The sequence below is a fragment of the Harpia harpyja genome, chromosome 6 (assembly GCF_026419915.1).
Source record: "Harpia harpyja isolate bHarHar1 chromosome 6, bHarHar1 primary haplotype, whole genome shotgun sequence".
In the NCBI taxonomy this organism is placed as follows: domain Eukaryota; kingdom Metazoa; phylum Chordata; class Aves; order Accipitriformes; family Accipitridae; genus Harpia; species Harpia harpyja.
In genome coordinates this window covers 12445680-12459762 of record NC_068945.1, presented here as the reverse complement: position 1 = coordinate 12459762, position 14083 = coordinate 12445680, and the positions used below count along the sequence as shown (strand labels likewise).

The window sequence follows — 14083 nt, the reverse complement described above, 5'->3', positions numbered from 1 at the left end:
ATCTATTTTTGTTCTTTTGTCAGCTTGTTGTTATGTTCAGGAGTCTTGATATTGCTGTGTTGCCCTGGCACCCCCATACCAAGGAATATTCTTCTGTAAGTTACTGTCTGTAAATTATGGCCATGGCTAAACTGGGAGGATATCAAAGTATCTGTGCCCACATTCTTTATCTCACCAGTATGGATATTTTTTTCTAGGACTTTGGTTTTCATGATTATGCTCAGAATGGGAAAGTGAGTACATGGAAGATTTGGTGAACACTTTTGCTTGTTGCATAGTAGTCCACCAGCTCAACGTGCCTATTACTAATCCACCAGATCAGTTTAAGGGGATAAGAAATCTTTTTATGATCAGTTTAATTGTTTTATTCATTTATTCTGGAAATCTTTTAAATACCCAGATTAAGATAAGACTATTAACTTAGGACGCCTTTGCTAAAAGAAATCTGCTCCACATCTGCAAGTAGCTCTTTTTGTGGCATCCATCCTTGGGGATCACTGAAGAATAAGAGTTGCTTTTCTTTAAAAACAAAACAAAAAAAATCAGTCCTTTTCTGTATTTTACTACAGCTCTGCCTCCAAAACCCATTGTTTAAAATCCTGTTTGATGTGTGAAAGATTAATAGGGGCCTGAGAAATTCGATGGGAGGACTGAAAATAATAGAAACCTGTAAGGATTTGTTTTACTACTGTCATCTGTTTAAATAGTTGTGACAAAAATTTATATAAATCCAGATACAGGGTGTGGAGGTGGATATTCCCCTGCCTTTTCTTTTTCCCATGTACATTTTTTTTTTATTTCACATACCTTCCCGCTATCTAAAGTTAAACCTGCTCATTTCAAGAAGTGGTGTGGAGCAAAGAGCACGACAGTAGTCCACAAACCCACGGCTGCCAGTTTGCCATGTCATGCGTCTTCGTGCCTCCTGCTCCCTTGCAAGGGATCCAGGATCCCTGAAGAAGTCAGATGCAGTTTATTGTCTGGAAATATTCTAAAAGGTCATATGCTGCCATGAGAAAAGTACTCAAAAATGTAGTCTCTCTCTTGCCGTCTCACCCAGCGCCAGATATGATCTCATCCCTTTTATTCCTTTGGAGCTGAGTCCCTGGTTAAGTGCTTGGGATGGTTCCTTCCCCATGCCTGTGGGACAGTGGCTGCTGGTGCCTTTTGAGTTGTCCTCCTGTGCCGCAGTGCCCGTTCACCTCCCTTCAGCCTTACCTCACCAAGTGCCCTATTTTCTCCATTCCTTTCTGCCGCAGCGGCTCAGTATCATGGTCACTGTCTCAACAGAGTATCTGCCAGACATAGATGTTTTTCCCCTGTTTTGTGTAGCCTCTAGCGGTGCTGTGGTTTGTTGGTTGACCTGCTAGCCAGGCTGTGAGAGGGCTGTAGGGGTCAAGGAGGCAGCTCCCTCTGGGGCTTCCACCTTCACCAGGATGCCAGCTTCAGAGGGCTTAACTCCATCCCTGCATGAGGCTTATCCTGCAGGGAAGCCGTTCACTGCAGCTCCTCTCCAGACCCATCATTCTACCTCGCTGCCCCTGCCTCCAGTTCAAAGCAATGCCAAGTTTCAGAGCATTTCTGCCTGGGCCTCTGTTTAAAAATCTTACCTCTGCTTCCAGCTGTTGTCCAGCAGCCCACAAACCTTTGAAACAACTTTACTTGATTAGGAAGCAGCTGAAAGGCTCTTACACCCCCCCCCCCCCATTTATTCATTTAGTTAGTTTATTGGGGGGGGGGGGGGTGTTTTGGTTTTTAACCAGTCTGAGAACAGGGCCTAACCTTGATGATTTGCAGGGCTCCAACACGTTGGGAGCATTTGGGTGGAGAGTTTCCTCCCCACTAATACACAGCCAGAGGCCACGATGGGGCGAGCGTGCAGCGAGCATATCTGGCTGAACAGCGCAGCTCTGACATCTCGTGCTTTAAGCTGATCTGGGAGTTGGCAAGTGGTTGTGGAAAAGGGATTGTTTTTCCAAATCTTGGAGTACTTTGCTATCTGTGTGTCAGCCTACACGTGCCTGTGTATGATCATGCTCACCACACAGCAAGGAAGACATCTCTGATGCTTTGGATGTCTGCAGGGCAAGCTGCAGCTGTGCCGTTTGATGGAGAAGGTGGTCAGTGCAGCCATGCAGTTGCTCTCCTGTTCACATCATCAGGACCTGGCAGTGCTGAATCTCAGCAGCTACAGCCCGCTTAGCTTCTCCTGCTGACGGTGTCCACACCAAAACTGCACTCCCTAAGTCAGTCGAGTCAGTAAATCACCTCATTTATCTTGATTACCATGAAAGTGCAGGGAACAGTCTATCAAATAGAAAGAATCCTACTGAAAAATAGAAAGTGCAAAAAACCCCTGTTAGTTTCTGTATGACCTGACTGCTGCATATTTGTAAAAATAAATGTTTCTTCTAGTATGTAATCAAGGAAATAATTTGTGCTTTTTTGTTACTGAAAAAGAAATTTATCGGGAACATTTTGTGCCTACATGCTGGTAACAAACAGTTTCTTTTTACCAGTGGAAATATGATCCTGACTGAAGCATAGCTAATACCCATTCAGTCAGAGAATATTTATCATACTGTGCCCCATTCAGCGCAAGCCGTAAGAAGGCAGTGTCAAAGAACTCAACAGTGAGACACTGTTCCACATCCTCAACATGCACATTCAACAAAATCTCTTCCAAAGAGGGAAGATGTTATGCTCATGTTTAAATACAGGCTCTGCTATTTTGGCAAAGGTTGAAACCAGGTGCCAGCCAGATTGGGTGCTCCTATCTAGCTCTGCTGGACACTGATTCCCAAATATAAGCAACTCTTAAAACTGCTGGCTCCCACCCAGCCAGAACTTCTCAGAATCTCAGTGGTAATTAATTTCTGCTGCTACTAAATGCTCTAAATCCTTTCAGGAGTGGCAAAATGCATTTTTACAGGTTCTCAGCTGTTTGGGTAAGCTCAGGGTATCCTACTTATGTACTGCAGCCGGTTCAACAGAGAACATTGGATGCTAAGCGTTTGGCTCCCAATCACAGATGGGGCAGAGGAGCAATTTCTGTAGCATTCCTATGCTTTGCTTTGTGCTCACATTTCACTTATTCACTAGAGGAGAGCAGGGCTCTCTTATGCTCAATGTAATGGAAAAGCAGTGTCCAGCCATGGTCTGAAATCTTTAAAGTCCAAGGGAAGAAGCCAATGAGTTGGGGAAAGGTCCTGACACGTGCATCTGGACTATGTGATCCTGCTTCAGTCTGTTTGAATCCTATTTACTAGCTTTGGTGAGTTGTGGCTGATTTAGCTCAACTTCGTCATCACCATCTAATTATTTTTGTAACGGTTAAAGTGTTGTGTATGTATAAATATATACCTAAATAAAATCCCAGAGTAGTAGACTATAATCTGAATAGAATTAGAATAGGCTCTGAATTGATTTAAAGTCTTTTATTAAACACTAAGTATAACTGCTTCATTGGTCCTCTTAAGTACTTACCATGAAAAGATCTGCTCATTCCCTTTAATGAAACTGTGTTGAGTGTTATATTTGCTTAAATAAAACCCCCCTGTGGTTTCAAAAAGCTGTTGCATTCTGCTACTGAGGACTCCCTCGCCTTCCTAAGAATATACATGGGACTGCTCATGTTCTAAATGTTAGGGTTTTTTCCCACTTGTGTCCAGTTGTGGAGGTCCTTATAAGATTATGTCTTTTCTATTTCTGTGAGTTGTTTTTTGGGTTGTGGTTTTTGGGTTGGTTGGGTTTTTTTTCCAGCCATGGCATAGTTAGCAGTATTGCTAGTTCAAGGGTGCCAAAATCAAAAACCTAGGCCAGAAAAGATGATTTAAGGGAAAAACAAGACCTAGAAACAGCTGAAAAGGTTTGAATTGTCATTCTTTACTTTCCATCTTTTTATTTATTTAGATCTTTTAACAGTATGTGTGGGTCACATTTTCCTGCAGTTGTCTAACACTAAGGAGGCTTAGAATTATGGTTTATGAATTTTAATGAAAGTTGAGATTATTAGGTAATCATATGCTAGGGCTTTAATTAAATCATCAAATAGGAGAAGAACTGCATTTAGAGAGGTGAGAGCTGAAGATGCTAATTTTTAAATGTCTTTGTTCTACGCTGGCATGGGTATCTCAGATATCTAATGCAGACAGTCCCTTATACTATTCCTTACTCCTTGGCAGGTATCATTGTATTACTGAACATCTGGTTTACATTTAAAATTTGGTTTTACAACCATGAGGCCTAGAGACTTTGTAGTGTTTATAGCAAAGGCCTGAGTTTAAAGCACAGGCTACCACCCTACATGTTCAGAGTGAGCTAGGCCCATTTCACTTTTTCTCTCTGTGGCTGTGATTTTGGTATTAGGGTCTTCTGCATTCCTGCCTCCTCTTCCATGCACAGTCCTCACACTCAGCTGGGCTGGGGGAGGCTGTTTTCTCTGGAGACCTGTTAGTCAGTTAGTAGGGTAGAGCGAGCCAGTTGGCTTTAGCGAAGCCTGTGTTTTTGTGCATTCTTGAACATGCAACAGTTGTTCTTGTTGCTGAAAGCTGCCTTCATCGTTAAGTGTTAAAAATGTTAGAGCTGGGTTTCCAGGACAGTTTTAGATGAAAAGTGAAGTAGATACTTTTCTTCTGAGAGAGACTGCACAGATATAAGCAGTGTGGGAATTTGAATTTGGCTTTATTCTTCCTTTTCTGCTGCTGGTACACTCAGCCTTAGGAGCCTGGTCAGTAAGAATGATAAAGAAAAGTCATTGGATGGTGTGAGGCTGTTTACCATCAGTCTGGACTAAATCAATTCATAGTAATTTTTAGAGGAAGGTGGTGGGGTGGGGTCTGGAATAAACCCTGCATTTTTGTGCCTGTATCTCTGTTTTCACCTATGCACCAATTAAGCAATAAATTTTTAATTTTTTTTCTGATTTCAGTAGGTTGACTCAGGCTCAAGTGGATTTATGCACACTCTCTATGTTTCTGAGCATTTATGGTTTGGTTTTGTGGGTTTTTTTTAATACTGTTTTCTTCATCTTTTGATCTCTAAAACGCTTGTGGAAATTGTGATTTCCAAGTAGCTTGATAGGTCAGGCATGCTTGCTTTCCTCCTTTTCTACATATTGTACTGCAGCACTTACTGTTTGTCCATTCAAAGAAAAATCTTTCCCAGGTTCAGAAGTAATCTAGCACAGTGTAGCTTGTTGAGCTAAAGGGTGTGTGCTGGTTTTGGCTGGGATAGGGTTAATATTCTTCACAGTAGCTAGTGCAGGGCTATGTTTTGGATTTGTGCTGAAAACAGTGTTGATAATTTAGCGATGTTTTCATTACTGCTGAGCAGTGCTTACACAAAGTCAAGGCCTTTTCTGCTTTTCACTCCAGCCCACCAGTGAGTAGGCTGGGGGGGGCACAAGGAGTTGGGAGGGAACACAGCCGGGACAGCTGACCCCAACTGACCAAGGGGATATTCCAGACCATAGGATGTCATGCTCAGTATATAAAGCTGGGGGAATCAAAAAGAAAGGGGGCATGTTCAGACTGATGGTGTTTGTCTTCCCAAGTAACCATTGCTCTGTGATAGAGCCCTACTTTCCTGGAGAAGATGGCTGAACACCTGCCTGCTGATGGGAAGTAGTGAATGAATTCTTTGATTTGCTTTGCTTGCATGCACAGCTTGTGCTTTACTTATTAAGCTGTCTTTATCTCAACCCACATGTTTCTCACTTTTTCTCTTCCAATTCTCTTCCCCATCCCACTGCAGGGGTTGAGCGAGCGGCTGTGTGGTGCTTAGTTGCCGGCTGGGGTTAAACCATGACAGGGTGTCATACCGAGGCAATCATCCCTCTGTAGGATGTTGGCCTGGCAGAGTTTTTGTTACAACTGCTCTACCTGTTTATTTGTTTTGTTTTCTGTCTTCTGTCTTAAAACTTGAGGCCCCTTTGTAAGTGTGATATACTTTTTGGGTTTTTTTTCCTTTTTCACTCCTTTGTTACTATGGACCGTTGCAGATACGCCAAGACATTATAGCACGAGATGAAAACTTTTTCTAGATTGTGAGGAAAAAATACATTTTAAAGCCAAGTAAGATTTGGTAGGTTAAAAATGGGAGGAAAAGGTTGGCTTCATAGGGTCATGAACTTTACTACCACACTTGAAAACTGCCTAGAATTGACATGGTCTCTTACCATCCTAGAACACTTCTTTTGCTTCCTTGTGCTCACAATTTTACCAGGTGATAACCACAGGGTTAAGTCAGTAGAGCATCCTGGCATAGTACGTGACATACAAAGAGAGAGCAATGGTGTTGAAATTCTTTTACACTAGGGGCGATGGATCTATCAGCAAAAATACAAACACGGTTGATTCCACAAAGGCACATTTGTAGAGAAATTAAATTAAATGTGGGTTGTGTAATTTGCTATGAGGAGTTAGCAGTTCGCTAATAAAATGGTGCCAGAATAAGCAAGGGGTCACTCCATTGGTTCCAGTGTGTTTATGACTGGTTGCTTCTTTGGTGACTTTGGCCTCTCTTCCATAAGTGATTTTGATAGATACTGAGAAATGGAGCAAGGACAAGTTGTTATGGCCTTCAGACTCATTTTTCACTGTAATGGTAGCTGCTGCTGCAACGTCCAGTCTGTGGAGCACCTCAGGATTGCCCACACCTGGTAGAGGAGCAGAGCTAGAGATGGGGGACCTGGGCTAAAAGGCACCTGCGAGCTGTGGAGGAAGAGGAGCAGTGGGGCAGAGCAGGGGCTGGCTGTGGGGCTGGGGAGGCACAGGAGAACACTCTGGGGGCTGAAAAACTCTGTGTGTAGTTGTGGAGCACCAGGCAGTAACTGGAGAACAGGGAACAGGGTGGGCAAACTGTGCCTGAAGAAGAACGCATGTTTAAGAGGACTTGATTTGGGCTTGAGGATTGGTGGTGAACACAAGTAACCAACCCTGGCACATGTCAGTCTGGTTTTCTGGGACTGGCTGGATTGGGAGCATCCCTACATTCGATGTACTCCTCTAATGGGAACGATAACTCCAAGTTTGACTCTTAACTGCATTGCTTATTTTTGGTAGAAATAGTAAAGCAACCCTTTGCTTTTCAGTAAACTATGGATTCAGTGAGGGTAGAAGCATGAAAAGCCTGGCAGTGGGATCTCATGCTACACTTGGTTTTGAGGGTGTGGTATGTGCTGCCAAATGTCTATAGAGCCTGGAGAACCACAGTAACCATAGCCAGGCCCGTAACATTAATTCTTTTTTCTTAACTGTGAAATAACAGGCGTATTTTTTGTGTTAATTTCACTGGTAGGAAGTTGTAGGTAAAGATATCCCTTATCATGCTGGGAATCGCAGGTGGTCAGACTCATGCTAAATTAATTTTTCTTTAGCCAAGTAAATTAAGAAAGCAGGCACCACTTCTCCACAAGGCATAGGGGCTGAGGAGTTAAAACTGAAGAGGTTTTCTTGGTCCAGAGTGGCAGGAGCCAGGGAGGAAGCACAGGTATGAGGGTTTTGGCAGAGGCTCTGTGAAGCACATAACCTTTGGTAGATGCATCTCTTAGTAGCTTTTGCATGCCAGTTATTTACTGAGAGGCCAGCTTTCATAAACATCAAAGCTCAGTTTCATCCAGTAATGAGCAAACGTAACAGTATGGAGAAACAAACAGGGAAACCTGGCACAGCCAGTGTTTCCACCAACAGTATATGGAAAAAGGAAATAATTACAGTGAAATGAGGGGGTCGGTCGTGAGGCTGTATCAGGTAAAAAAAATGGTGTGACATTTCTGATCTTTGATGCCTATCTGCATGTGCGGCTTGTCTCCAGTTATGGGGGAAGGTAATAGTAAGTAATAACGTAAAGAAATGAAAGGGTCCTTGGAGAAGGAAAGGATAAGTAGGAACAGTTGATGGAGAAGATAAAGATTTCATGTGAGATGTATGTTTCTTTCCTTGTTTTTCGAAGTAGTTTTAATCTCTTGTCCTGGGATGAGTGTTTTGAAAGCATGTTCTGCAATAAGCATAGGTTGTAAATCTCGTTGCCTACCTCTGACCTGGGAGAAGGCATTTCCTTGGGAAAGAATGTTGGGGAAAAAGCAAGAAAATGTTCATGACTAAGTCATTCATGTGACATTAACCCTCCTATCTTTCATTCACATATTTTTATATTTGCATTAGACTATGCTCAGCTGAGTAAGAAAAAGCATTACCCAGAAGAGATCCCTGAGTAGCTGTAAAAAAAAAAAAAAAACCAAACAGCTCCCAGGCTGGAACACAGGCCAGCCGAGCGCTCAGAGGCAGGATTAGAAGCGGCAGCTGCCTTGTGTGCTGCACAGCCCAGGCTCCACCAGAGCTGTACCTGGGCACTCCCTGGTGTTTTCCAGGTATTTTTAGGCAGGTGTGAGGATAGCTTTATTGTCAGCAATTCACGTTTGCCCATAATCTTCATATACATAAAGCAGTAATAATGCCTACTGGGTATTCTCTCTCCTCTTTTTTTGTACCCCACCATGACATACCTGGAAAGAGCTGCTGTGTGCAAATTGTATGTTGCTTGAAAAAAGAGAGTGAGTGCCTGTGTTAGCATACAGTTATGAAGTACAGTAGTAAAAAAGATGGGAGAGGACAAATTATTTTTTCTGGTGTCCATCTGTACCATCCAATGTCTGACCGCTTGTCTCACAGCACAATCTCCTGTAGGGTTGCATAGAGGATTTGAGAGCTGAATTTGGGCTATAATTAATGCTTGCATTCTCTTTAACTTGAGGAGTTGTATACCATCACAAATCATAATTTCTACAAGAACCCATCATCTCTAAACTCTCTCTGCTTTCCTCTGCAATGTTTTCCTTTAGAGGAGTACCTCTACTTTTTTATTACATTGAGAATAATACAGTAGTGAGACAGACTTAAAGCTGTCACTAACTTTCATGCCTGGTATAAAACTTGCATTGCTATTTAATAAAATTTTGGTAATCTCCTTGTTGATGTATCAGCTCTCCTTTTGCCAGATTGGTATTAAACATTTAGCTAAAGCTGACTCTATGGCAGTGGGAATTTTATTGGCTTGAGCAGTGTTGTGATGCTAGATGTGTTTTGGCTCTGAATGTAAAGGTACAAAGTTATAGTAACAACTCCCAAGTCTCCTCACCCTAATTATGAAGCTAAAAGCTGTGTGAAATAAATAGTAAAAGCAAACCTGTTTTCTCAAAGAAAATATGTAATGGATATAAAAGCATGAATGTTTCAGTTAAAGCTAATGGGTACAATTTCTCACTTATCTGTGCTTTTCTTTGTTTTTCAGCTCATGGGACATTCTGAATGGGATCACAAACGAGGACCCAGAGGCTCACAGGTCAGTTGCTTAGTGTTTTGTGTTTGGTTTTGGCTTTTTCTAAGTCTGAGGTATTCAAGCAAGTTTTCCATCTGAGATTGGCAAAGTTGTTCATTTTGTTAATATTTGCAGGATTAAATCAATGGAAAAAAAGCATAAAACTGTGACAGCTTTCATTAATATAATTTTTGAGCTGTAATCCAAACAGTTGATCCAGACAGAGCTGAGTCATGCAACAAAGTTTCTTTCAGTAGCAGAAAGATGAATTAGATGTATTGAGAAAGCATTTCTTACTCAGCTGTCTCCATCAGGATATCAAAGGAATGCAATTTCAAATAATGTGTGTATGTTTTGTGGTGGTTTGTTGGGTTTTGTTTTCAACCTGACAAACTTGTAAAACTTGGATAGTCCTCACAGCTTGTTCAATAATAAGGGGATTAGTGGTGTTAGAACTGTGTGGGGAGGTGCAGGAAAGCCATGTGTAGCTACTGGTTTGCTCTTCACGCATCAGTGAAAGGAAGTTACACTGGTAGTGTTAATGGTGTCATGCCGATACATTTTTAAATTATCTGTAGAACTACAGTTGCTGCAATGGAGACATGGCTACCGATATTGATGTTCAGGAATATTCCTGCTTGGGTAAAGCAGTCTTTCCCGTCTGGTGTTGAAATTATATAAATACGTTATTAGGGCTCTGGTATCTTGGAATTGCTTTTCCTTCAGGTGAAGGATTCTTATGAATATGAACATCTATGTCTAAATCTATAATAAACAGGCTCTGCTGCTGTGGAGCTACATCTTTGCAACCTTAATCTCAGTAGGGTAGTTCCTAGCCTAACCTTCATAATGCCCCTTGCAAAAATCACTGGAGTACCTGCCTTTTTAATGAGCAAATATCATATGTTAATCAGGAAGCGGCTACTTATTTTCATAGACAAGATTTACTATTTTTAATGCAAAATTCATTTACTAAGTTTTGCTCTTTTGCCCTTATTGTTGCAGAATTCTACATTTTTTTCTGGTTTTCTAAGCTTCTGTCTTGTATTTCATGTCAAAACCACCTTGAAATTTACAGAAAAATCAGGATTGCATTAAAAAGTTTAAGATGGGTTGCAGATCGGATTTTTTTCAGGTGACAGTCTGTCATTTCAAAAGATTAAAAAAAGCCCAGAAAGCAAGCTAGTTTTCAGTGGAAACTGTGGAATTTCAGAAATCGGGGAAATCCTATCCAGTAAGGCGAGACCTGTTCAGTATATAATCTCTCCTGCCTCATCTGATGTGCTAGTTGATCATGTTGTGTTCTTCTGGTCCAATGAGTGGAAGGTAAATTGGACTCCTCTAAACTACTGTTGAGAGGAAGGCAGTCACTTGAAGGACTCTTAATGTGACTTAGACTTCTTAAACTTTTCTAGCATTATTGCAAATCTTCATCTAATTTTTTTATGTGTATGAAAATATGGGTAGTCTTTTGTATGCTCTGAACCATGCCCTACAGTCCTAGTGCTTTGCCTATGGCAGCAAAATACATAGACTCCTGACTGGGGTGCATATGAAGTCTGCACTGGTGTTGCATCAGAGATGGAGGCCTAAGTCCTGTCTAAGTCCTCATGCCTGATACATAGAATCATAGAATCATAGAATCATTTCAGTTGGAAAAGACCTTCAAGATCATCGAGTCCAACCATTAACCATGCCCCCTAAACCATGCCCTGGAGTACCCTGTCCACTCACTTTTTGAATACCTCCAGGGATGGTGACTCAACCACTTCCCTGGGCAGCCCATTCCAATGTTTGACAACCCTCTCAGTAAAAAAATTTTTCCTAATATCTAACCTAAATCTCCCTTGCCTCAACTTGAGGCCGTTTCCTCTTGTCCTATCTCCAGCCACCTGACAGAAGAGACCAACACCCACCTCACTACAACCCCCTTTCAGGTAGTTGTAGAGAGCGATAAGGTCTCCCCTCAGCCTCCTCTTTTCTAGACTGAACAACCCCAGTTCCCTCAGCCGCTCCTCATAAGACTTGTGCTCAAGGCCCCTCACCAACTTGGTTGCCCTTCTCTGGACACGCTCCAGCACCTCAATGTCTTTCTTGTAGTGAGGGGCCCAAAACTGAACGCAGTACTCGTGTTACTTATGGTGTTTCCCGAGGTCTGCGGGGCTTTCTTCCAGCAGAGAAACGGGACTTAGGAGGAGAGGTCTCTCCTGGCCACTGGTAGCCTGTGCTGCTCGGGCAAGCAGCGAGAAGGAAGGAAGGGGTTTAGGCTTATGTTATTGGGAGCCAATTTATTAGTCTTCCATGATCTTTTAATTCTTAGGGAGTAAAGTGAAGAAAGTAGGAAGATAGATCTTAGGAAGTCACCCGCGTGTGTGAATGTTAGCTATGTCACTTGTGAGAAAAGGAAGTGGAACCACTGGTTTACCATAATATAAAACTAAAATCCACATATAAACTCATAAAATTATTCTACCAAGACTCATTAAATAAAACTCAAATCCTATTAAGATTTTTTTTTAAGAATTAGTAGGTTTTTCCATGGTATGTGTTGAAACATGAGAGGAAACTACTACAGTACGTGTCATACTTCTTAATGACCCACTTGGAAAATATGTTTCTTTTCTGCATGTGGAGTTAAATGCAAAGTGATGTAGATAGAGGTAGTGATGGATGTCAAAGGAAATACACTGAGGCTTATGGGAATTTGTTTGCAGGAGTTTGTCTCCTGATAAGCATCTGCAATTCAATAGAATGTAAATAGGACAAGTAAAATGCTGTCTTTACAATATTTAATTTGCTCCTGACTTCCACACCAACACCGCACTCACTTTTTTATAGATTGCACACATATATATGTATGTGTGTATGTTGAGGGATTCCTTTTCGTTTAGAATAATTATACTGTTAAGGCTGCTGTAATTACAGTGAATTATAGGATGCCTTACAAAGAGCAATGGGTTCCTGGCTACCTACCACTTTTTTTTTTCCCCCTTCTTTTTTTGATCTCTGAAGATAACACTTCCTGCTGTAATGCTTCATGCAGAGAACTTACTGTCTGGATTTGAAATCATGCAGGAAGTGCAAAGTGAATTTCATTATGTTCCATGCTTAATTTTTAAAATTAATACAGGTTAGGATTTAGGCACAAAACTTAAAATTTGAATTCAAAGTTAAAGAAATTCCTAAATGTTTAGGAGTGTTTAACCCACCTAAAGGAATCTCTCTCTCAAATTTACACTTGCAGTCTGTAAAACCGCATCATCTCACTCTTGTGAGGGGAAAATATTCATACCCATTTATAATATCAGTACATGCTACGAGCAAATGTGACTAGCAGAATTCATCCTTGGCATATTATGCCTCTGCAGGAAAAATGTGCAAACTGTATTTTAATTGTTCTACTAAAACATAATACTTGATACTTCTAAGATATTTCAGGTGGGACCCACGGCACACTTTGTGCACGCATTTTTACAAGGGACCTTGCATATGTGGGAGTTATTTGTTGCTCTGTCATCAAGACTTGTTTGGCTTGCTGAAGACGTAGGCGTTGCCCCAGGAGTCAGTGGAATCGAGCGATCATTCCTCCAATATTATAAAAGGATCATAATCAGGAGAGAAACACAGAGGTCCAGTGTTTTTAATTCTCTTTAAATATAAAAGCTCTCAATTATATATTTGAGGTGCTGCATCTTACCCTTCCAGTTCCTAAGCAACAGCTATTTTCAGATTGAGTGCGTCTGGTGTTGTCTACCTACTTCAGGCTTTTGCGAGGTAATTCGTCAGTGAAAGCTAGGCTTTTCACTATCTTGCCCGATTCCCTTTGTCGTGGCACTATAAGGAGACAGATGCTTTAGAGAAATGGGAGAAGCTTGGGTGTAACCGGTCTCAACCTTGCAGCTCGCAAAAACTTGTGTACCTCGGGGAGCTCTGCCGTCTACAGCAATGAAGCACAGGAGTCAGAAATAAGGTTCTTGACACTGATTTGGGAGAAGCCTTTTTCTTAAGTGTGGAAAAACCTCTAGAGCAGATTCAAAATCATGAGCCGGAAATCTCTATACTTGCTGAAGCGTAGATGGGAGTCGATACCCGCTACTGACCAGGTACTGTGCTCTGGTGAATCTGTGGTGTCTCTGTCTTCCCTCGCAATGCCACTGTACAGAGATTTATGGTGATTTAACGGTGGTGGTTGGGGTCCTCTGCATACAGTGAGAACCAGCTGATCATTACTTGTCATTTCCACGATGAATAGTGCAAAATGTTGGTAAAGCTGATTTTGCAAGAGCGTGTGATTGTGAATGTGGAGGTGCCATGACAGCCCACTAATGCAGGCTTATTTAACCATCAGAATCGCCCTGTCTCAAAAATGAGACTTTTCTAAAGGTTTTAGGAGTATTTTAAACTGAGTGGCTAAGGAGAAGTGTAGTCTACTGCTGATGCATTCCTCGGTGCATGTATTTGTTGCATTTCATATCTTGTATGTATGTATGTATATATATATAAAATCACTGATTACAAGTAGATATAATGCATTGGCAGAACCTCAGCTTTTTCGGCATCGTCTTGGTTGATGCATCATTTCAAGTATGTTAACAAGGACAAGAATAAAGCAGATGTAAACAATGTAGACCAGATGTAATGTAAAAATTGTGGGATGCTGTTTGGAGCAAGCATTGTCAACATAAGTAGGAATAAGATGTGATGAATGGGAGTACAGTTAGTACATTTCCTACTTCTTGCTCCAGGCACTCCAGGATTCTGTGAA

The 14083-nt window shown here is 41.5% G+C and overlaps 1 protein-coding gene across 1 annotated transcript in view; it reads left to right on the top strand.

Annotated features, from left to right (window-relative positions):
• PDE3A (phosphodiesterase 3A) overlaps nucleotides 1-14083 on the top strand; it is a 258441-nt gene that overhangs the window by 156743 nt on the left and 87615 nt on the right. Inside the window, exon 2 of the mRNA XM_052789893.1 lies at nucleotides 9292-9342. Within this exon, the coding sequence (XP_052645853.1) occupies nucleotides 9292-9342 (51 nt within the window). The remainder of the gene's footprint in view (nucleotides 1-9291; nucleotides 9343-14083) is intronic.